The 23,837-nt window shown below is 53.2% G+C and overlaps 2 protein-coding genes across 4 annotated transcripts; one reads left to right on the top strand and one right to left on the bottom strand.

Moving 5' to 3' along the window:
- Nucleotides 1-6,315: 6,315 nt before the first annotated feature.
- On the top strand, nucleotides 6,316-17,530 carry CIAO3 (cytosolic iron-sulfur assembly component 3). 2 transcript variants are annotated; one of them, XM_027736156.2, is made up of 11 exons: nucleotides 6,316-6,409; nucleotides 7,775-7,870; nucleotides 8,997-9,140; nucleotides 9,395-9,527; nucleotides 10,174-10,308; nucleotides 10,597-10,715; nucleotides 12,156-12,285; nucleotides 12,514-12,586; nucleotides 14,961-15,095; nucleotides 16,079-16,236; nucleotides 17,093-17,530. In XM_027736156.2, the coding sequence occupies exons 1-11, from the start codon at nucleotides 6,344-6,346 to the stop codon at nucleotides 17,326-17,328; spliced, it is 1,425 nt and encodes a 474-aa protein (XP_027591957.2). In that variant the 5' UTR covers nucleotides 6,316-6,343; the 3' UTR covers nucleotides 17,329-17,530. The 2 variants fall into 2 exon arrangements, with proteins under 2 accessions (XP_027591957.2, XP_039238313.1); XM_039382379.1 differs by lacking the exon at nucleotides 6,316-6,409 and adding an exon at nucleotides 6,641-7,012 and having other exon boundaries at nucleotides 7,657-7,870.
- A 777-nt stretch (nucleotides 17,531-18,307) lies between these two features.
- On the bottom strand, nucleotides 18,308-23,363 carry LOC113995717 (hydroxyacylglutathione hydrolase-like protein). 2 transcript variants are annotated; one of them, XM_027736104.2, is made up of 8 exons: nucleotides 23,032-23,363; nucleotides 22,142-22,206; nucleotides 21,944-22,061; nucleotides 21,373-21,481; nucleotides 21,062-21,165; nucleotides 20,815-20,916; nucleotides 20,654-20,730; nucleotides 18,308-20,370 (listed from the first exon to the last, which is right to left on the bottom strand). In XM_027736104.2, exons 1-8 carry the CDS (start codon nucleotides 23,134-23,136, stop codon nucleotides 20,205-20,207), a joined length of 846 nt encoding a protein of 281 aa, XP_027591905.1. In that variant the 5' UTR covers nucleotides 23,137-23,363; the 3' UTR covers nucleotides 18,308-20,204. The 2 variants fall into 2 exon arrangements, with proteins under 2 accessions (XP_027591905.1, XP_027591904.1); XM_027736103.2 differs by having other exon boundaries at nucleotides 20,654-20,733; nucleotides 23,032-23,361.
- Nucleotides 23,364-23,837: the final 474 nt, after the last annotated feature.

Genomic DNA, 23,837 nt, shown 5'->3' with positions numbered 1-23,837 from the left:
TCACCAACACAAACCATCTTGGGACTGGACCAATTCACAGACTCAGAGTTCAAAGCAAGGAGCCTCCAGGATTCCCAAGGAGGTGTCCTGGAGCTGGGGGGGGATCCTTCCATCAGCTTTCAAACACCAAAGCTCTCAGTGTCCTGCACCTTTGGCATCAGCATTGGAAGAGGGTCGTCCGTGACAGAGGGTCAGGTGGGAAAGGTGCTGTGGAGCTGCTGGACAAAGTGTGGGTCCATGGAAGAGTCAACCAGGAGAGCAGCAAAGGGCTCTGCCACCTGCAGCCAGATCATGGAATCATAGGGTGTTAAGGGGTTGGAATGGACCTTGGAGATCACCCAGTCCCACCCCCTGCCATGGGCAGGGACACCTCCCACTGGCCCAGGTTGCTCCAAGCCCCGTCCAGGCTGGCCTTGGACACTTGCAGGGATGGGGCAGCCACAGCTTCTCTGGGCAACCTGTGCCAGGGCCTCCCCACCCTCACAGGGAAGGATTCCTTCTGAATATCCAACCTGAATTTCCCCTCTTTCAATTTGTACCCATTCCCCCTTGTCCTGCCAGCACAGTTCCTGACAAAGAGTCCCTCTCCAGCTTCCCTGTAGGACCCTTCAGGTCCCGGATCTGGGGCTTCTCAGCTGCAGGAAAACGGGAACACAGAGCAGGAATGTTGGTAAAACCTGCTCTCAGTGGGAGACAACTGGAGATCTGCTCTTGCCCAGGCAGCACAGAGCTGGGAGAGGTGTCCAAGGCCAACCAGCCCACGCCCTGCTCTGTGGCTGTGCCCAGGCTGCCCTTGGTAGGTCTGTGAGGGAGATTTTGGAGCTCACCTGTGACAACAGTCACCTTCAGCTCAACACAATCACACAGGAGACCCCTTTCTGCCTCACCTTCCTCTACAACCTCCTTGTTCCCTGAACTGAAGCCCAGCTCTGTCCCAGGATCACCAACACACCCCCCGAGGTGGGGTGGGAAGGGGGGCCATGGAACATGCAGTGGGTGAGACAGCCCTGGGACGTGGTTTGTCCCGTGGCAAAGTGAGTCAGAGCCTTCCCACCCAGCCTGCCCGGGCATGAGCAGCCCCAAGTGTGGCTCAAGTGTCCTCCAGTCACACCACACTGCACAATTGCTGTTCCTGCTGTGCTGAGCCAGGTGTGACCAGAGGAAATAAATCCTCCTCAGTCCCATCTCCAGCAGGCAGGGCACACGCCCTGCTGGCCCCAGCTGAGCTCTGCCCTGTGGCATTCACCCAGCACAAAGGGGCTTTGTGCTCTCCCAGCAAAGCCAGGTGTCCCCTCGGGAGAGCAGCCTCATGTCCTGCAAGGCTCAGGCTTTTCCTGAAGCCAGTCAGACCACAGCCAGTTCCTCTGGGACCTTGCAGGGCTCAGACACCTCACCAGTGCTCTCCTTTCACTGCCCCCAAACATGACTCAGAATCTGGAGAGGTTTAAAAACAGCAATAACAGAGCACAAAGTAAAGAATAAAAGCTAAAAGGGGCAGATAAAAGATTAAAATATTACAGGTGCTGTGGAAATTATACCAAGTCGTACTGAATGCTCAAAGCAAACAAAGAAAATCCAACTGTCCTGGTGGAACACAGAGGCAAAGGAGGCTCCTGGAAGCACAGACTTTCTTTCAAAAACTTGAAATTATTTTTCTGTGTCTTCATTAGTTGTTTCTTGAGGAAGGAATCTGTGAGGGCCCTGCTGGGACAACATGGCCCAGGTGTAAACAAGGATTTGGAGACATTCAGGGCTAAAAGGGAAACTGGATTAATTCTTTGTATCATGTCCATCCCATTAAACCCCTTCATGACATGAGCACATCCCACAATGGATCTCCCACGTAGACACATCAAAATGCCCAAAGTAAACGACCTTGGAGAGTCCAGGAGAAGCACAACATGACCCAGCTGCACTGTCCAACCCCTTGGACCAGGGGACACAAGAGCAGCCTGGAGAAGGTTCTCCAAAGCAGGCTGGAGGCAGAACCAGAAGGAGAAGGAGCTGTGAAGGTCAAGTCCCAGCCTGGAGCAAAGCTCCTTTCTTTGGTGAGCAGGAGCAGGTTTGCTGCCCAGTCAGGTGAGCTGGGTGGGGTCCAGAGCTGACAGAAGGGATAAAGGGACACCAGCGATGCAAAACCTGTGGTTTAAGGTATAAGCAGCTCCAAGCCCACAACAATGAGCTTGTTATGATAGGGCAGCACCTGCACTCAGCTCTTCCTGTCCCTCTGCCACAGATCTCAGGTGTGATGGGACTTGGCACACGAAGGAAGAGCCCCAGTAACTGAGAGTCTGTGTGAAACTTCTCCTCTCTTTATCTCTCCAAACCAGGAAACTCTGCTAAAGACTGCCCACATGAGAAGAGATTTGAGTGGCAGGGACCCACCCAGCACTGCCCTGTGGTCACAGCAGAGCAGATCCTGCTGCTCTGCACCAAACCCTCTGTCACCAACTGCAGAACCCCAGAGGAGAAAGTCAGGAGAGCTCTCCAGGTGCTCATCACCGGCTTAAGGGTGGATCAGTCCAACAAGCACTTTGCCTGGGGCAACATCCTGTGCTGGCAGCCTGAAAGGTTCTGTTTGAAAGCAGAAGATGCATTCTTGGGAAGCCTCATCCTGCAGGTAAAACCCACCACTGGGGTTGAACATCCTGCTGTGGGCAGTGCTGGGAAGAGGAGCCTTGTCAGGAACGGGGAACTGGGGTGTTTGGGCCCATTCCAAACCCACCCATCCTTATCTTGGCATAGATCTGTGAAAATATGTGCCAGTGCCCAGGTGCCAGCAGCTCTGTGACTGTGCTGTTTGGTAAATGTGACTGCCTGGTAAATGTCACCAAGACAGTTTGATAAACAAGGCAATATTTGGTTCAATAAGCAGCTTGTCGCACCCTGTTTGCCCAAGGGTTCAGGTACGAGCAGGGAATATGGGAAAAGAAACATTTTTGGCTTCAGGTTGCTCCTGAGCCCACACCTCCAAATGCCAGAGGGGTCAGCAGAGGCTGACACTGAGGGTTTGTGTTTTACGGCTCATGCAAGACCGTCTGGCCCAGGGAACGAGGGACAGAACAAGAGGGAACAGCCTCAAGTTGCCCCAGGGGAGGTTTAGGTTGGATATTAATGAAAATTTCATCCTAAAAAAGGTTGTCCAGCCCTGGCACAGCTGCCCAGGTCAGGGGTGGAGTCACAGTCCTGGAGGGATTTAAAAGCCATGTGGATGTGGCACTTGGGGACAGGGGTTAGTGGTGGCCTCGGCAGTGCTGGGGGATGGTTGGACTCTCAGAGGTCTTTTCGAACCTTAATGATCCCATGATTCCATCCTCACCTGCCAGTGCTAACAAGGGCAGTTCTAAGTTGCAGAGGAGGAGAGGGGAAAGCCAAGGGTGTCAGAGACCTTCCTGCCACCAAACCCCCACTCACCTCAGCACTAAAACCCAGCCCTGGTTTATCCCTGTTGGAGTAACCCCAGAGCAAACCCCACTCTGGCTACACAACACTCCCCAGCTAAAGGAAGTGTTCCAGGGACAATGGAGACAGGACAAAAAGGCCAAATAGCATCAAATATCAGTTTATAGCTGGAAGTAAAACCCACCCACCACGTTGCACCTTTCCTGGAGGTTTACACAAGGGATTTTGGTTGGTTACTGCCTCCCCCTGTCCTCTGTAACCTCCTCTGTGATCTTTGCATTGCACAAAGTCAAAAAACACCGACATGTAACACTTAAATCACGTCCTGAACTAGAAATGCAAACAAGCTAAAAAAGGAAAGGTGATTCTCTGACGTCTGATGTTCCTCCCTCACCAGGGTTTGGTGACCAAGCAGCTGCTCCAGAGAGCAGGAGGGTGCCCAGCAATGCCCAGCCCAACCTGTTTGGCCACCCAGCAGGGCAGGAATGAGGCCCCTTGGACAAGCTCCAGCCACACCAGCAGCCAGGAGGAGCAACAGGACCAGTTTGGAGGTCACCCACATTACTGGGAGACCAGTTTTCATCAGGAGGAGGCTCAGAGCTGCCAAATGCTCCTGGAAAACCAGCCCAGCCTCGAAAACCTGCTCAGGAAGAACCTCATTATCACATCGATAGGGGGCCCTCAGCCATCAGCTCTGGCTGCACCACGAGTTTAATCCCACAGGATTAAAAATCCAGGAATGGAGCTACTGATGTGACCTGCTGTGCCATGTCCTCGTGCTGGAAATTATATAAATTTCCTAATTAATTGTTTTGATTAGCCAGTGTAATTTCCCACCGGAGCAAGGTTTTTCACAAACCCAGTTCAGCAAAATCACTGAAACTTGAAATTTTGCTAAACCAGCCTTGATGTGCTTCAACGAGCAAAGCCTGGGGGAGAGAAATATTGCTGAGAACTGGGCACCAGGAATGCAGGATTTATAGCCCACAAGGACACGTGGAAGAAACCAGAGATAAAAAAGAAACTAACCCAGACAACTCAGCATTTGCACTGAAATTCTGTCTATCTGAGAAAAAAAAGATAACAAAACCACTGAAAATGGGGGCTGATTAGCACGAGGAGGGAGAAAGCAATAACCAATAGAAGATAGAATAGTAATTAATGAAGAGAATTTTGTAATTTATAGCCAGTGAACATAAATTAATCAGTGAAAAGTTTGGAAAGTGGATGTTGCATTTTTGGGGAACAGACCCCACGTGCACCTGGCACTGTGAGTAAAGTAATCCCTGCTTTCTAATGCTAAAAAAAGCAGTGATGGAGCGTTTGATTTATCCTGATGTTTCCGGCAACACTTGGCTCCTCCCAAAGCACACACTCACCTTCCAGAGGGCCAGGCAGGAAAGGGGAGGTGTTGTGGGCACCCAGAAGTGCTCCAGCTCCTCCTGGCTCTGTTGGGACGATCGGCAGCACCTGGACGGCTCTGCCACACACTGAAGCGCCCAAAACACAGCGAGAGGTGACAGGATTCCTCATTCCCGAGAAGTTCTGGCTCGTGGAGCTTCAGGAAAATGATGCCCTGCGAGTCAGACCCTGCTGAGAGACTCTGTGTGTTCCCGGGTGCTTCTCGCAGCAAGGCTGACACCTGGTGATGGGACAGAGCCGTTTAACCCACCCTCTCCTCCAGACAGAAATATAGAAACATATAGATATATAAATATAGAGATACACGTGTGTGTGCAGAGCCACCGGTAACAGGACATGCACAGCCCTAGGAAAGAAGGAGGGGAGAAGACAGAGCTCAGTTATGGAAGTCAGAGATCCAGCTCATGAACTGGAAAGCCAGATTTAACCTCCAGCCTATCTCCCTAAACCCCATCTCTCACTCTCCCCAAACTCCCAAGGCTGCCAGCCCTAAATCCTCTCCCTGAGTGCCCACTTAGCACCTTGTGCCGAGCACCTGCAGGAGTTGCTCCAGCTCAGCCTCCTGACCTGTTTGTAGGGTCAGGTTTGACCCTTTACCCCCTCCCTGTGACCTGTTTGTAGGGTCAGAACAGGGAGGTTTGACTCTCTAACCCCTCACTGCTCCAAGGCTGCGTCTGATGGAGACCAAACATGGTCCGGGCACAGGGTGGGGCTGTTGGGGTGTCCTGTGCGGAGCAGGAGCTGGACTGGATGATCCTGATGATGCCCAGGTTGTGTTTTGATCCCTGTCTGGGCCGATCCCTTCAGAGTTAGACGGATGGTCCCTGGTGGTCCCTCCCAGCTCAGCAGATCCCCCTCGTTCTGGGATTATCAAGAGCACCCTGCAACCAGCACCAGGCACCCGGGTACCTCAGGGTGCTCCTACGAACAGTACAATGAGATATTTTATTAAATAAATCCCCTGTTAATACATATTGTGTCGCAATTCTGCAAGACCCCGAATTCCCAAGGCACTCCTGGAAACACAGGGAACCCTCTGTGAACCAGAAAACACCAAATTCTCACCCAGACAGCACCACCAGAACTCTTGAATGATCATTAAACCACTTTCCCTGCTGGAAATGGCATAAATTAAATTATTTCTTAAAAAAAAAATAAAAAAATAACAAAACCAAAAAAAACACAAAAACAAACAACCACAAAAAAAAAACCAAAACAAAACAAAACAACCAAGAAACCCCCAAAAAACTAAAAAAAAACCCCAAAACCACAAACAAACAAACAAAAAAACAAAAACAAAAAAACACAAACAAAAAACAAACAAAAACCTCCCCGCCGTGCTTTACGGCAGTGTGGCATAGTTTTGCAGTAGTGCGGCCTCGCGGTTTACGACAGCGAGGCGCGTCGTTTTGCTGCAGCGCCTCTCCTTCGCTTTACGACAGCGTGGCGTCGCGCTTTGCGGCGGTGTGGCGGGGTTTCACGACGGTTGGCCCCGCCGCTTTGCGGCGGCGTGGCGGCCATGGCGGCGCGGTTCAGCGGCGTCCTGCAGCTCACCGACCTCGACGATTTCATCGGCCCCTCACAGGTGGGGCCGGGCTGAGCGGCCGGGGGCTGCCGGCGGGCTGCCGGGGCCGGGGGATGTCAGGCACTGCCCCAGCACCCGCGGGGATGGCGCGAACACGGCCCTCGGGCGGTTGGGGCGGAGGTGTGTGTGACAGTTACCTCCTGTCCTGTCACTGCACAGGGACCTGCCCTCCCCTCTCAGACACCGCCTGCTGCTGTGGGAGATGGGAAAAGGGGGAAAAATGGACATTCCTCGCTGTCCCTCCCAGCCCCAGCGCAGGGAACAGCGAGGGCAGTGCGAGCCGCTGGGGACAGGCAGGAATCTGGGATCAGCCAAGTGATCCCCAGCCCGCTCCGTGGGGTGTTCGTTTGGGCCCTTCCCAGTAAAATCTTAAGCCTGAAGAAGGTTCCTGTCACACGAGTCACCCGCACAGATGCTGTGCCAGCGGGACGAGCGAGGAGGGGCAGCTCGGCTGCTTCCAGAAGCTCCAGGCGCTGGAAAAGTGCAAAATATTGACCCTGGAGTGCAAAATGTTGGCCCTGGAGTGCAAAATACTCATGCCGGAGTGCAAAATACTCATCCTGGAGTATGCAAAATATTAACCCTGGATGTATTTGCTGACAGGTACCGCGGGAGAACCATCCTGAAATGAGATCAGTGGGATGGGGAATAACAAACCCTGCTCGCTCTCCCTCTAGTTCTTGGGTTTCCAAGGGAATCCTTCACTATTTGCCTTTCAGGGAGGGATCGCTGTAGAACCGAGGAGTTCTCCGAACCCTGCAGGAAGTGTAGGGAATGCAGGAGAGGTGGATGAGTTTGGGGGCCCCGGAGGCAGAGCAGGGTGTGCAAGGCAGAGGAGCCGGGGCTGGAGCAGCAGGACGAGGAGTCGGGCGGTGCCTGAACAATAAAAATGGCACAAAATGCAGAAAAAAGAAAAAAAAAAAAAAAAAAAGGGACTCCACCCTGGAACAGCAAAGGGAACGGGAATTGGCCCGGGGAGCTCCTCAGGGGCCCTTTGCCATGGAATTAAACTTCCCTGGCAGCAGGACGCGTGTCCTCGGACCACTCCTCCCCAGCGCAGGAGCAGAGGATGGGCTGAGGTTGGGGAGGAGGGTCTGGCCACGGGCTGCTCTGTCAAAGCCCTAAAGCAGAGCTGAGATCCTTCAGAAGGAGCAGCAAAGGCATCCCCTGCTTTTGGAATGATGCTGGAAAGGTGTTCTTTCTGTGCAAAAGGGGTAAGGAGCCTTTCCTTGGATGTTTTCTTACAGCACTGTTTTAAGGGAGAGGAGTCAGATCCGTCCAGAACTGGTGCCTGATCGTTCCACTTCTGTGAAACCAACCTCTCGGGTGCTCAGCTCCTCACTGGGGGCCTTATTGCTCTTTCAGGAATGTATCAAACCCGTCAAGGTGGAAAAACAGGCTGGAAAAGCAGCAGCAAAGATCAGGATTGAGGCAGATGGGAGCTACTTCCAGATCGATCAGGTAGGTGAGAATTTGATCATTACTGTGTAAAACACCCAGAAAAAGGAGTGTATTTTAACTATTTGAATAATTAATGCCTCAAAGAGAACCAAGATGATAGAAAAGTGTTGCTGCTGCTGGCGGCATTCTTGTACTTTTTTTCCCAAAGTCTGACTTTTTAATTTCTAAGCAGTAATTTCACTTTTGTGTCAGTTTTATGCCCTGAAACATTGACATTAATCAGTGATGATTTTCATTTTATCAATTAGCAATTTATTAGATTTTAATTTGTGAGCATTTTAATTTAGAAATTAACTTATAAGCGGTGATTTTATAAGCAGTAATTCCAATTTTTTGTCAGTTTTATGCTCTAAAACACTGACATTAATCAGTGATTTTCAGTGTTAGAGCAGTAAAGCTGAGAAGTTTATTTTGCCATCAGTCCTTAAGGATCAGCAATTCCAGGTTATTTGGGACAATGCCTTTTGTGCTCACTCATAATGAGATTCAATTGGATATTTTTAGTAAATCTTGCTCTGTTTTTTTTGATAATATTTCAAATTATTTCTCAAATATCCTGCTGAATTCATAAGTCTCCTTCCAAAATTCCCATTGAGTTTTGCAGAACAGTTTCCCTGTTTTCACAGAAAATTTTGGCATTACTTAGTTAACCAAGCTGGGAATTCATCTGGGAATGATACTTTTAATTTTAGGCAGATAGTGACCTTTTGACCTAAAGAAAAGAGGATACAGCACTTCCAGAGGGGTCTGGTTTCTTATTTTATAGTTTTAATAGCACCTAATTGCTCTGCCTGTTCCTGACTTTATCCAGGACTGATAATTAGAGGAGACTCTCAGGGGAAAACCAACTTATTCAGGTCAGATATCATGAAAACTGTTTCCTTCCAGTGACAAGCCACACACTGCCTGGGAGGAATCTTTCCATCTCTGTGCCAAACAATCCTATTAAAACCAGCAAGTTCAGGTGCCTTCCACCCCATCTGATTGAAAACAAATCTCCTTTCTCTAACGATGAACCAAGAGCAGGAAAAGAGCAACATCTTTGGTCCTGTTTGTGGTGAAGGTGGCAAAGCAGCTCCTGAGCCCTGGGTGAGCCCAGAGCTGAGTGTGCCCTCTTTCCTTGTAGGATGGGGGAGCACAGAAGCTGGAAAAGGCCAAAATCACCCTGAATGACTGCCTGGCCTGCAGTGGCTGCATCACTTCGGCAGAGAGTGTCCTCATCACCCAGCAGAGCCACGAGGAGCTCTGCAAAGTGCTGGCTGGCAACAAGGTGGGCCACAGGTTGTGGCATCTGCACAAACAGGGGGGGAAACCACACAGCAAAATGGACTTTCAGAGCCCTGAGGGTGTTTTTAGTGTTTTTAGTGCACCCTCGTGGGTTGTTCCCATTTTTAAAAAGTTCTCAGGGCTCTGTGTGAGTTCCTGACTGAAGAGTTAATGTGTGAGGTACTTTCTGATGCTCCAGTGCTGGAATTGTGCCTGTGCCATGTTGTCTGACAGTGGTTCTGTTTGGTTTTATCCAAGGCTGCTGCTCCCAATGAACAGAAATTGGTGGTGGTCTCTGTTTCCCCTCAATCCAGAGCTTCCCTGGCTGCAAAGTGTAAAATGGGTGTCCTGGAAACAGCCAAGAAGCTGACAACATTCCTGAAGAGTTTAGGCAAGTGTGGGATTGTTGTGTTATCCCAGAGGGGCTGTGGGGTGGCTGTGAAACAGGCCTGTTTGAGAGCACAGGGTTGAGGGGATTTAACCCCCAAACTGTCCCCAACTTCAGTCACAGAATAAACTTGGAGGGACCTTTTATAGGGGCAGATAGTGCCAGGACAAGGGGGAATGGATTTAAACTGCCAGAGGGCAGGGTTAGATGGGATGTGGGGAAGAAATTGTTCCCTGTGAGGGTGGGGAGGCCCTGGCACAGGTTGCCCAGAGAAGCTGTGGCTGCTCCATCCCTGGAAGTGTCCAAGGCCAGGTTGGACGGGGCTTGGAGCAACCTGGGCCAATGGAAGGTGTCCCTGCCCGTGGCAGGGGGTGGATTAACTGACCTCTAAGGTCCCTTCTGACCCAAACCATTCCATGATTCTATGAAACCTGGTAAGGAACATTTACAGGAACTTTCCATTTTAGATTTACAGCTCTCCTGTCACTTTTGCTCCTCTTCTGTGCCGGTGTGTTGGGGAAAAAGGCTCCCTCTCAACTGCAGGGGTTGGTGCCTGTAAATAAGTTGGAATCTGGCTTAACTAGAGGCTTTTTGCTGCAGTTTGCTGCGTCTCTGCTGTGGACTTTAACACAGATGCTGTCCTGCCTAGGTGTGCACTATGTTTTTGACACGACTTTCTCCAGAAACTTCAGCCTGTTGGAGAGTCAGCGGGAGTTCGTGAGACGCTTCCGCAGGCAAACCGAGGACAGAAGGGCTCTGCCAATGCTGGCCTCTGCCTGCCCAGGTATGCAGGGAGTTAGAACTGGAACTAAGAATCCCAAAGCTGGGCAGAAAGGTTTAAATGGCTGCATTTACCTGGAGGGTTGCTCTCTTCAGTACAAAGAGAGCTCGGTGTTAACAGCAGGGGTGACCCAGCTGCTCGAGGATCTCAGAGAATCCTTTGCTTTCTGTGCTGGAGTGAAGCTCAGAATGGTTATTTATGAGTCCTAAGCCTGAGGTTGGGGGGAGAATGGGCAAGGTAAAGGCCTGCTTGTTGTTTTTAAGTTTAGTTTGCTAATTCCATTCCCTCCAGGTTGGATCTGCTACGCAGAGAAGACCCACGGCAGCTTCATCATCCCCTACATCAGCACCACCAAGTCTCCCCAGCAGGTCATGGGCTCCTTGGTCAAGGGCTATTTTGCAGAACAGCAGGTAAGGGTCTAAACATGCCATTACTGATGGAAAATCACCTAAAATGAACACTTTAGGCTGATTTTTTTTTTTCTCTTTTGCTACGTTATCCACGTTTAAAGGTAAAAATTACCCTGCAGAAGGTTACAAAGCAAGAATCTTCCTCACTTCTGTTTTATCTAATGAGAAGTTCATAACTAGGGCACAACACTAAGCACGTGCTGCAGGGGCTAATTAAAACCTCTGGGTGTTACTTGGCAAGGCAGGGGAAGCTTCTTTATCGGTGTCTTTCTGCTCCCATCTGGTCTGGGTCTGGTTTTTCATGCTGGGGAGTAACTTCACATCAGCTCCCCTCAGCCAAGGCCTCAGTCAGTGCTTACGTGCAGATCATGTCTTGTCTGAAAACAACTCCCTCATTCCCAACTTGATGTTCTGTTGCAGCTGGACTTAGTTCTGTCCTCAGTCTGTAACCTCTGGAATCCTTCCAAGAGTGAGTTTGATGTTCACAGCCTGGAGTTATGCAAATAGCCCGGATTTGTCCTGTAAGGAACATAAGCACCACTTCTGGCTCTGTGATTAATTGTCCTCTAACGAGCAGTGGTTTAACACTTGCAGTAAGGAGGTGCTGACATTGCATATTTGTTACAAAAATTGGCAGCTACTGAGAATATTTGGCACAAGGGACTCAAACAATGGCCTGGAGTCAATGACTTGTTTCCTCGGCCTGTGTTTAGTTCTTGGATGATCCTGAGGTTTTTGTCTGACTCCAGATCATGTTCCAGCTGCTGATCAGGGGCTGAGTTTTAAGAGCATGGAAGAAACATATTCCCTAAGTGCTTCATCAGGGATTCACCTCTCTGCCCGACTTGGGATCATCTGCACTAGGATGGGGGGAAGCTTCCAGTGCCTGAAGGGAGCTGACAGGAAAGATGGACCCAGGCTATTTACAAGGAGGGACAGGACACAGGGAATGGCTTCCCACTGCCAGAGGGCAAGGTTAGATGGGATACTGGAGAGAAATCCTTCCCTGTGGGGGTCTTGAGGCCCTGGCACAGGTTGCCCAGAGAAGCTGTGGCTGCCCCTGGATCCCTGGAAGTGTCCAAGGCCAGGTTGGACAGGGCTTGGAGCAACCTGGGCTAGTGGAAGGTGTCCCTGCCCGTGGCAGGCAGTAGAACTGGATGCTCTTTAAAGTCCCTTCCAACCCAAACCTTTCCAGGATTCCATGAAACCTGTAAAGGACCAAACTGCTGACACTTGCTACAAACTGAAATTGGCTTCTAGGAGAGAAATAATTTAATGTATATATAAATAAATATATATAACTATTCAGTAAGAATGGGGGTTATTTCCAGGGGCTTGGTGGCATTAATTTCACTATTCCCATTTGTACCTGGAAACCACCTCCCTCAGGACAGGTGGGATTTTGGCTGATCCAGCTGCCCAGCTCTGTCTTTCTTGCAGCACCTGACCCCTGACCAGATTTACCACGTCACAGTGATGCCCTGTTATGACAAAAAGCTTGAGGCCTCCAGGCCAGACTTTTTCAACCAGCAGTACCAAACCAGGGATGTGGACTGTGTGATCACCACAGGTAAGAGCCACAGGGAGTCAACTCATTCTGGAAGCCTCAGAGCCAAGGGTTTCCTGGTTTTACTGACCCTTTGTCTCTGATAGAGGCTGTGGGGGATGAATATTGATGTATATTTGCACTTTAATAGTGCAAATCATGCCCTGCTAAAAATGTAGGTGCAGCCTTAGGTACTGGTCTGTTTTCCTTTATCCCCAAAATAAGAACTGTTTCTGGCTGGTTCTGTTTTAGGAGAAGTGCTAAAGCTGTTGGAACAAGAAGGAGTATCTCTCTCAGATGTAGATCCTGGTCCCTTGGATACCATGTAAGAACAAAATCTCAGTCCTGTTCTCTGTCATCCAGTGTTGACAGAGTTCTTCACTGGATTCCCCTTTCCACCACTGTTCTACCCAGTGTGTGTGGGTTTGCTCTGTCTTCTTGTGTCACTTGAACCAGCACAACTGGGAGTTAAAATAATGTCCAGAATAGGATGAATTCCCACTGGATTCACTTACTCCAGCTCCTGTTACTCACAGGTTGCTGGTGCAATCCCACAAAAACCTCCCTGCAAGCCTTGAAAAGGGAAAGAATCTGGCTCAGTGTCAGTGAAACAAAGCTGGTACTGCCCTTTGTTCCTAATTGTCAGAGCTACTGGGAGGATCCCAGAGTTAAAGCATAAAGAAGAAATATTTAGGGCCCCACAGCTCATCTCTAGAAGCCCATTTGTAAAGAAAAATGAGATATAAACCAGATGAGAATGAAGTTGTTTCAAACTGAAGAGCAACATGTGGTTGAGTGACAACTGCCCAGAGCTGGGTGACTGTCAAACCCTGAGCTGCCATCAGGGGTGGGTCTGCACTGAGCACAGACCCTCAGCTGCCTTTTCTCCAGGGTAAAAGAGATGTCTCCACAGCTCTTTGCACATTAATGAACAGAGAATGACACTTGCAGCACCTTTCAGAATTATAGGAGGTGGTTAAGTGTAGAATCACAGAATCCTGGAATGGTTTGGGTTGGAAGGGACCTTAAAGCTCATCTCAGTCCAACCCCTGCCATAGGCAGGGACACCTTCCACTAGCCCAGGTTGCTCCAAGCCCTGTCCAACCTGGCCTTGGACACTTCCAGGGATCCAGGAGCAGCCACAACTTCTCTGGGCAACCAGGGCCTCACCACCCTCACAGGGAAGGATTTCTCTCCAGTGTCCCATCTAACCCTGCCCTCTGGCAGTGGGAAGCCATTCCCCTTGTCCTGTCACTCCAGTTCCTGATGAGGGTCCCTCCCCACCTTCCTTGTAGCCCCTTCAGACACTGGAGTCCCAAAAGCACAACTTCAGACATTGCCCATGTCAACACCCCCTTGTCTTCCACCTGCTTTTTGTTACACCACGAGCAGAAAACCGAGGGGAAAAAACGATCCTCAAGGGTTTGTCTTCCCTTAGGGAATGACCATCTGGAAGTGTCAGTTATAACAGGGAACTGAACATCTAATTACCTGATAAAGATCTCTGGGCAGCTGCTCAGGAGAACATTGTGAGCACCAGGCCTCGTGCTGGGGATGAGCAAGTGCCTCCACAGCCTCCCAGGGCTCCCACGTCCTCGGGGATTGTCTGGCTCCAAACAGCACGTATTCCTTGGGAACTGGAGCCTGCCCACAGGCAGCCCAAGGCCTGTTGTTCTGCTTTATCCCCCAGCACGTGCAAAAGCCCATTAAGGTTATTACATTTGGCAGCAAGGATGGGCTGAAGTGCCAGAAATCCCAGGAGTTTTGCTGGGATAACCGTTTGCTCCGGGCCAGCGCCGGAGCTTCCTGGCAGCTTCTTCTGGGGAGAGGAGCTGTACGTGAGGGCAGACACACAGGGGGTGGGATGGGGCTCAGTTCCTGTAAACAACAGCAAATTAAAAATAGTTCCTGCAGCCTCAGCTGGGGCTTCAGCAGCTCTTCCACAGCAAAGATTTTATCTGCCAGAGGCAACAGCTTCCATTGGACTTCAAACTTTGGCCCTGGTTCAAGTGTTTTCCCCTCCACAGCTGTCAGTGGGAGAATCCAAGTGTCACTGCCTGAGCAGGGCTGCAGAGAGATCCCTCAGCTCCTTCTCCTCTCCTAACAAAAGCTATTGTTGTGGCTTCCATGTGTGGAGCTGCTCCCGAGGAACACTGCCACGATTCTGCAGAGCTGGTGGAGTTCTGGCCTGGCAGGGAGATGGGATTGGCTGTGCAGAGCTGGAGTTCCAGGGCTGGTGGTAACAGAGTTGTTCAACGCAAAAAATGTGGTGAACTTGAACCAGGATCCTGCTGAAACAGCCGTGGAGGGAGCAAAAGTCCTGGCACTGCTGGAACCCTGGGATGGTTTGGGTTGGAAGGACCTTAAAGCTCATCCAGTGCCACCCCCTGCCATGGGCAGGGACACCTTCCACTGTACCAGGTTGTTCCAAGCCCTGTCCAACCTGCCTTGGACACTTCAGGGATAGGGCAGCCACAACCTGTGGCACGTGACACTCTTCCCAGTGAGCAGCACAGGGTCAAACCTGGTGGTCTCTGGGGCTATAAACTGGTTCTCAGAGAAAGGGAAAAGCTGGAGCTCAAAGGGAGCTGGTTTGTGGCTTTTTCTGCTGTTCCTCAGTCCCCTGGCCCTCTGTGTTCGTGTTGGCTGTTTGTTTGACCAAAGATCCCCCTAAAGGTGCCTCTCTCTCCCTCCCCCAGGCTCAGCAGTGCAGCAGAGGAGCTCAACACCCACCCTGGAGGGGGCTCAGGGGGATACCTGGAGCACATTTACAGGCACGCAGCCAAGGAGCTCTTTGGGATTCACGTGGATGCCATTGAGTACAAACCTCTAAAGTAAGAAGCTGGAAATCCTACAGAAAGCACTGTTTTTTTTGGAATTCTCTCCATGCTGTTATCTTGCTAATGGGCTGATATTTTCTTTGCAATGTTCAACATTTTACTTCCAGGCTTGAGAGTTGGCTCCTCACTCCCCCAGTTGCTGAGCAATAAATCAGCCACTCTGGGCTGCCTTTCCCCTGGAGATTTCCAGCCCCTTCTCCACCCACACGCTTTAGTTTGGCCTGATGCATTTTCCCAGTGTCAAGTTGCAGGCAATTTTTAGAATAATTTAGAAGGCAGAGCTCCCATGAATCTGGGCTTCCTCACCTTTGATCACACCAATAAAGTAGATTTATCACTAATTATTGATCACAGAAAAAAACCTTGTGTGAAGGCTTTAGGGCTCTGTTTAAACTATAAACAGGTCACATGAGTTTGGGCATTGAGGCTCATTCACCTGAGATTCCTTCTACCTTCCCAGCTATAACTTAATGTATCATTTGTAATTAATTATATCCCCGATGAACAACATTTATGTTTAGGATTCCCTGGTCCAGGAAGCAGAAGAAACAGTCCTGATATGAAATACGTGATAAAAACCAAATTACTTACATTTTTTATCAGGAACAAGTATTCCCACTAACCTTTGGAGTCTGGAATCCTTCAATCTTGGTTTGCTCCCTGGTTTTATGGCCCATTGCAAGTTAAAAATTCCCTCAGTGGCTTCAGGTCTGTCACAGTGAAAAGCTCCATTTGCTGAGCTTTTAAGGATTTATTCAGCACAGGTGTCCTTCAGCAAACTCTGCTCAGGTGACAGCTCCTCAAACAAGCCTGGAGAAAGATCTGGAAGTAGTTCCTTCATATTTTATTTGGATGGCAAAGAACTAGGACAGCTCTCAAATAAGATTCACAGAGAACTTGGGTTTAGCTCAGGGCCCTTTGAAGTTTAAAATAGAAGTTCATTTGGGTAAGACATTTCCTCTGCTCTGGTTCCTCAGAAACAAGGACTTCCAGGAGGTGACTCTGCAGAGGGATGGAGAAGTCCTGCTCCAGTTTGCTCTGGCTTACGGATTTCGGAACATCCAGAACCTGGTGCAGAAGCTGAAACGGGGGAAGTCTCCGTATCACTACGTGGAGGTCATGGCCTGTCCCTCAGGTGGGGCTGCTGAAAATCCAGAGCTGGGAGATGCTCTATGAAATTAAGCTTAAATACAAGACAATAGGTGATTTCACATGCTGAGTGTTGTGGCACAGCCGTGACCTCTGGAGGTGTGACAGTCCCAGCATCACAATCTCAGGGCTGGTTGTGGATTTTCCTGCTTCTAAGCCAGTAATGCCTCAGGATTTAAGTAACTGCTGTTAAATTCCATCACACAAAATTTGCACACTTAGTGCTTTTAAGGAGGGTTTCCTGATTTTCTGAGCTCTTCGTTACCTGAGGGGATTTTTCCCCTAAAATTGCACAAAACTGGCCATTACACTTTTAGAAAACATTGCTGGTGAGGAAAGTCTCTTCCTACCTATTTTATTCCATTTTCCACTTAGTTTCCTTTCCCTCCCTCCTGGCTCTCTGAGGGGCTACTTTTGGCACTTGGAAGCCACTGCTCCCTCCCGAGGGTCTGCACAGCTCCAGCGCCTGACACTGCTCTGGGCAACCTCTCACTGCAGAGCTCAGCTCCCAGCACCCCAGAACACATCCCAGGCACGTTTCCTTTGCCCTCAGTTGTGGCTCCAAGTCTGGATTCACCTGGAGTGTGCTCTGACCCTCTTCTGGAGGCGGGAGATAAGGGCTGGAGCTCCTGGCACGTTCCCAGCTGGCCACAGGCACAGCCAGGATCTCCCTGCCCTGTGGCCCTGCTGTGGGGAGATAACTGGGAGTAAACCTCCATCCTGAGGGTGTTTTCAGTTCTGCAAGTGTTTGCAGGTGCAGAGTAACTGTAGTTTTTCCATTGTGTTTTTCCTGCTGAAGCTCAAGTTCCTTCTCCACTTGGTTTTCTCCGTTGTTGCCGCAGGTTGTTTGAACGGAGGAGGGCAGATCAAGCTGGAGGGGGGATCCAAGGACGAGCTGCAGCACGTGGAGAGGTTGTATGAGTCTCCAAAGGCTGAGATTCCAGAGGAGAACCAGGCTGTGGCTGAGCTGTACGAGCACTGGCTGGGAGGCAGGGACTCGGAGAAGGCTGTGGGAATGCTGCACACGGAATATCACCCCGTGGAAAAAGCAAACACGAGCTTCAACATCAAGTGGTGAATGCTGACAAGCCCAGAGACACATCCTCAGTGCCTTTGTAACCCAGCTCTATTTATGATTCTCAAAGGACAGCTGAAGTTCTATGGAATTCCTGCCTCTGGAAAGGAGAAGATGGGAATGGTCGTAGAGCCCGGCACTAATAATTCCTTCAGCTTAATAACTATTGGAGAGATGTAAATAAAAACCAAACACTAACTTAAAACACGTGTTTAAAGAAGCAGAAATGCATCCCAGCCTCTGCACAGTCTCTATGGGCTGAACCTGCCCTCCCTTTGCCAGCCTATTCCCACCAGAAGTGATGAATTTAAGGTGCCAAGGGATCTGGCTCAGGGCAGGATTTGGCCTCTCTGGGATCAGTTTATCCACTTTTATGGCTGCCTCTGCTGGAACATCGTCATTTAATTAGCAATGGTCTAATTAGGCCTTGGGGTTCTCCATTTCACTGCCCCTGGGGGCAGCTGCAGGTTCTGTGCCCTCAGGAGGGTTCCAGCAGCCTGGGAGCAGCTCTGGAGCTGCTTTGGTTCCTGCTGGAATGGGTCTGGAATGAATGTTGAAGAAAAATCCTGGGATTTCCTTTAGTTATAATCATTATCTGTACTGTGGGCAATTGCATCTCTCTCTGTGTCCAGCCCAGGCTGCCCTGTGTCCATACCCTGGGCACAGAATTCCAGAATCATTAAAGTTGGAAAAGCCCTTCCAGCCCATGGATCCCCCCTGTGCCCCATCCCCACCTTGTCCCCCAGCCCAGAGCACTGAGTGTCACGGCACAAGGTGCCTTCCTTGGACACCTCCAGGGATGGGGACTCTACCACCTCCCTGAGTCCTTTCCATGAGGAAATTCCTCCCAAAATCAGCACTGACCCTCCCTCAGTTACCTTGACCTTGGGGCTGGCAGGAACTGAAGCTGCCACACCTTCACCTGCCTGTGTCTCCTCAGAGCCTCCTCTGCTGCTTGTTCAAAGCAAAACAACAGTGGAAATTACATTTTTAATGGTTTTAATTAAAAGCTTTACATTTTTCAGGTGTTGATCAGTCAGTGAGTTCACAGTGTTCTAAGGCAAGAATCTCCCACTGCCTCCCCCTCCCCACCCTCCTGACGAGCAAGTTGGTGGTTTCAGGGATTCATAACACCCAGGGTTTGGCTAAACCATAAAATTCCATGGCCAGGGAGAGGTGCCAGTGCTCCCACAGAGCCAGCCTGGAGTGCTGGGAGTGCAGAGGAAACTGTGTCTGCTGAGCACATGCACGTCAGGCCAGAAATGCACAATAAATTAAGCTCAATTAGCTGTAAATTAAGTAATCAGGGCTCTACACTTTGTCTCCTCTCCAGTTCCTGGGTTGCCAACACACAGATCACAAAAGTCACCCAGAACACCCCCCAGATTCCTGTTCCTGGGTGTTCCAGGGGGGTGTTCCAGGGGGGTGTTCCTGCCATGGCACCAAGAGCGGCTGGAATTTCTCCCAGCCCTTGAGCTGTGGCCCCGTGAGCTCAGGGACAGCTCAGAGACCCTCCCTGAGCACACATGGGTGCATCCCTGCTCCCAGGACAAACCAAATTCCCGAGGAACACCCGGGTACATCTACAACTCCACCATTCCCTGTGAACTGAGGAACTCTGAGGCAGCAGTACCGAGGCAGCTCGAGCAGCAGGTTAATCCTTCCCCTCCCACGAGGGAGAGTAAATCTAAACTATTAATAAAAGGCAAAAAAGAAAACCTCAGCCTAGTTTGCAGCCAGGGAAGGAACAGCCACAACCCAAACTCCAGTTCACAGTCCACACATAAAAGACCCTGAAATCAACTCTATTCCAGCCTGGGAGCTGCCATCAAAGCCCAATTTTCTCCACAAAAATTGCTTTACTAGTCCAATGTGCCTCCCCCCAGCTGCAAATAAAACTCTGCACATTTCTCAGAGCTAAAAAAAAGCTCAAATACAGCCCTGATGTTGCACAAAGGGAGGCTGAGGAGGCCTGAGGGCTGTCCCCTGGTGTGAAGGCAAGGCAATGTCCGTGTGGTTGCAGCCAAGTGTTTTCCAGTTTTTATCTTGGAAGAAAAAAGCAATGGATGTGTGGCAGCCTAAAATCTGTCACACCTTGGAAAGCATCTCCCAAAGCCAGTGGGTTGGGGCATTCCTGGGCTCCACTGAGCACATCCCACGGGGGCTGAGGGGTTCCAATGGCTCCTGAAGGCAGCGACTGTTACAGAGCCCTACACAGTGTTATCCACTAGAAAAATAGGGAAAAACGGGAAAACCCCACCAAAACCCCGCTGTGCTGAGGGTGTCTGTCAGTGCAGGGTGGAGCTGGGTGGGTACCACAGACACCAGTGACAGCAGTCACTGCCCAGCTTCCCTTGGGTCTCCAAGTGTCCTCATCCCTGCCCATCCCGGGCCTGGGAGGGGCCCAGGGGCTCCGGAGCCACGTGGCTGCTTCAGACAATCCCCTGGGAATGGGGTGCAGCCCCCAGGCCTGGCAGGAGGACAGGCAGGAGAGCCTGACAGCCTGGTGGGTTACAGCACCACAGTCCCTGAGCATCCCCCCTTTTCCGTGGGAATGGGGCTGTGGGACGGGCGGCAGCTCCAAACCTGATCCCAGCACTGGGAGAGTGGGAATCTCCCGTCTCCAGAAACATCTCCAGGCCCTCTGCCAGCAGCAGCCCCAGCGCAGCAGGGGGGTCACCACAGCCTGGGCTCTCCCAAGGCACCCACGTGCTCCTGCTCCCCTGGGACTGCCCCGGGAGCCGGACACGGAGCCGGAGGGAGAGCAGAGCAGAGCGGAGCGGCCTCGGACAAGCAGGTTAAGGACAAACACCAGTTCCCAACTGGGAGAGAGTCCAGGCTGGGCACAGCCAGGAGGGACCCCTGGCACGGCAGGGACGTCACTGCTTCTCCAGGAAGGGGCTGAAGAGCCCCCAGTCGAAGGCCAGCATGGCCGGGGGGTTGGGCCTCTCCTTGGGCTTCTTGAAGTTGTCCCTCTCGGTGCGGAGCGTCCTCAGCACCTCCACAGGGTCCGTCTGGCCCGTGAACCTCTGCACGGGCTCCTCCCTGTGGGGAGAGCAGCTCTGCTGTGCCACGGGGGGCAGGACAGGACCCCTGCCCCCTCTCCACTGGCATGGACACCACAGAGTCCCATCCCGGTGCCGGGCACTGCTGGGGCACACGGGCCTTGTGCTGGGCAGGTGGGACCCCATGGCCTGGCACCCTCCCCTCCCTCAGGGCTTGGGATTCCCACTGGTCAGTGAAGCTACTGGGAGAGGGGATGTTGCTGGAGGGAACAGGGGAGTGGATTTTGGGGCCCTTCGCCCCCCCAGGCACTGGCACTGCTTACATGACCCTCAGGAAGGGGTTGTAGAGAAACTCCTCCTGCAGCGTCGAGGGCACCGTGGGCAGGTCGTCGTCATCCCGCTGCTGCCGAGGGACCAGAGACATCCAGGATCCCGCTGGCATCCAACGCCCCTGGGCCCCACCCCGGGGGGCACAGCCACTTACCTTGGCCCAGGCGAGTTTCTCCTTCACCATTTCATTCTCTGGCTCCACTTTCAGGGCGAATTTGAGGTTCCGGACGGTGCATTCGTGGCCGCAGAACACCTTCTGTGGATCCAGCGGGAAGGACCCGGCATCAAACCTGCTCCAAGGGCTGGATCCAACCCATCCCCACCACGGGACAGGCTGTGCCAGCCTTCAGCCCCCTCCTGACTGCAGGATCCCTCCCAGGGGTGGGTGCTGTGGGACTCACCGTGTCCTTGGGCAGAGCCCCCAGGATCTGGGTGAGGTTTGTGTACATCTGCTCTGCTGTCCCCTCGAAGAACTGCCCACAGCCTCCCACGAACAGGGTGTCACCTGCGGGAAAGGGCTCTGGGCACAGAGGGGCCCCCGGACCCGTGCCCAGGGGTGGGTGCCAGGGGTGGGTGCCAGGGGTGGGTGCCAGGGGTGCCCCCACACTGCGCATTCACCTCGGGAGTGCCGGGTGTGGGGGGACAGGAGCACACGGGGAGCATGTCCCGTGTCCCCGGGACCCACGGGGGGCACGTGGGCAGGGTGGGATACCTGAGAAGAGGGCAGGAGCATCCGGGGAATCATCCTCCCACATGAAGTAGCACATGTGGCCTGAGGTGTGGCAGGGGGTGAAGAGGCACCTCACCCGGATGGCCCCGAACTGTGGGGAGAGAGGGTCAGGATCCCACTGAGGGGACAGATGCCCCCCACACCCCTTGGCATCACCCGCCCGGGCTCAGCAGGTCACAGAGGTGACAGTGGTGGTCTGGATAAGGCCCAGGTGGCACATGCCTGGACCATGGCATTGAGCAGCAGGGCCCCAGGAGAGGGTTGGATCCTCCAGCACAACCCCAGATGGGCTGGGAACAATCCCAGCCTCAAATCCACGGTGCCACATCTGCAACTGCCCCAGAGCACGGGGAGCTGAGCACAGCCCAGCAGCACCAACTCAGCCCCCAGCACGGTGCCACCCCACCGAGGACCACAGTGCCACCCCACAGGGGGTCCTCCCATCGCCCCTCTCCAGCCCCACCACACCGTGCCAGCCCCAGCCGCCCCGCCAGGCAGGACCCGTGTGTGGGGTCCGAGCCCTGGACGCTCCCGTGGTCCCGTGGCCACGCACCGTGAGCTCCTGGCCGTGTGTCACCGTGTCCGTGAGGGCCCCGATGCGCTGGTCGGCCCCGAACACCCTCAGCCCCGGGCACAGCCGTGCCAGCTCCTCGTTGCCTCTCGCGTGGTCCCTGTGCCAGCAGAGGAGGGAATGGGCACTCGGGAAAGGGAATGGGAAAGGCCACAGCCACCCCGACCTGGCCGCACTTACCAGTGGTGGTGGGTGGTGAGGATGGCCCTGAGCACCACGTCCTCCTTCCTGATGATCTCCAGCAGCTGAAAGGGACCCAGTGCAGTGGGACACGAGCGGGCAGGGGGGGTGACCCACCCATGGCTGGGACAGCCACTGTAGGACCTGTCCCCTGTGGCACCACTCCGTGGGTGAGGGACCCGGCTGACCAGGGCACGGGAATCACCCAAACCATCTGCTGAGCATCCGTGGGCTGAGGGGTGGGATGAAGGCTCGACCCAGAGCAGAGCAGGGAGATGAGAACACGCCGCTCCCATGGGAACAGTGGCATTTTATGGCCAGCGACACCACAGAGGAGCCGTGCAGGGAAATGGTGGCCTCGCAACCCACCCTGGCCGGGCGAGCGGCCACGTGGGGCTGCCAGGTCCGGCCCGGCTGCCAGCAGGCTCCTAATGCCAACTTAACATTCAGGGCCAGGAACAAGCCCTCCGGCAGCTCCCGATTACGCTCCTCGGAGAGGAAGGAAACGTCCGAGTCAGCACCAAACGCTTAAAAACCGCGACAGCCTTTGCACGATGCGCAACAGCCCGGGCGGGGGCACGGGGGGTCACGGCGACCCCGGGCACTGCCCTCCCCGCAGCTCCTGGGACGCGGGACTGGGCACGGGAGAACCGCTCCGAAGGTTTATTCCGGCTTATTCTCACTCGCTGCGGGGTCTGTAAGACTCCGCACGGTCAAGGCAACACGGAATCCCCCCGCAGCCCAGGGGTGGGTGGGAGAGGGGTCCAGCACCCCCCACATTCCACCAGGGATGAAGGGGGCCGGTCCCGCCGGTGGGATGCCCATGGATACACCCCGCTGTGGGACCCGCAGCCCACCCGGGGGGAAGGGGGGGTCCGACCGCCTCTCACCCTTTTGGGGACCGCGGCGTCCACGGCGACGGCGTCACGCGTGCTCTCCTCGATCACCAGGTACATGTAGTTGTCCTCCAGCACCGAGATCACCTTCACCTTCATGGTCCCGCACCGGCGCCGGCCGCGGCAGCAAAGCGGGGGGGTGGACACGCAGCGAAAGGGGGGTGCGGGACCCCCGCCCGGCCCCCACGGACCCCCCGAGCCCCCGCGGGACGCGGCGGTACCTGCGGGCGGGGCGGGCGGCGCGTCCCGCCCCCGCCGGTGCGGTGCGGGGCGGATCACGCAGCGTGGGGCGGGGAGAGCCCGCACGGCCCTTGCGCACACCCCGCACACACACACACACGCGCACACACCCGCGCACACACACACGCGCACACACACACCCGCACGGCCCCCCACCCCGCACACACCACGCACACACACACACACACACATACACGCACACACACACATACACGCACACACACACATACACCCCGCACACACACACACATACACGCACACACACGCGGGCGATGCGGGTCCCGCAGCGCCGCGCTGGGAAAGGAGGGGGAAAAGGGAACTTCCCACGGTGACACCCCCCCCCCCCCCGTGCATCACCCTGGGGTCCCACGGACCGTCCTGGCACCCAGCGGGTCTCAGCAGGCTGAGGGTCCGGCCGGGAGGGAGGAGGCAGGCTGGGGACACGCGGGGCCCCCCCCAGCCCAGCAGTGTCGCTCCCACTGCAAACAGGGGACAAGGACAGGGGTGGGGGGCTCCGGGCGCTGGCGGGGCCGGGGGCGGTGCCCAGCAGGTGATGGAAA

Source organism: Pipra filicauda, unplaced genomic scaffold, assembly GCF_003945595.2.
Source record: "Pipra filicauda isolate LSUMZ 115617 unplaced genomic scaffold, ASM394559v2 scaffold266_size1643727_pilon, whole genome shotgun sequence".
In the NCBI taxonomy this organism is placed as follows: domain Eukaryota; kingdom Metazoa; phylum Chordata; class Aves; order Passeriformes; family Pipridae; genus Pipra; species Pipra filicauda.
Note: the sequence above shows the minus strand (reverse complement) of the source record. Positions and strands in the feature narration are given on the sequence as shown.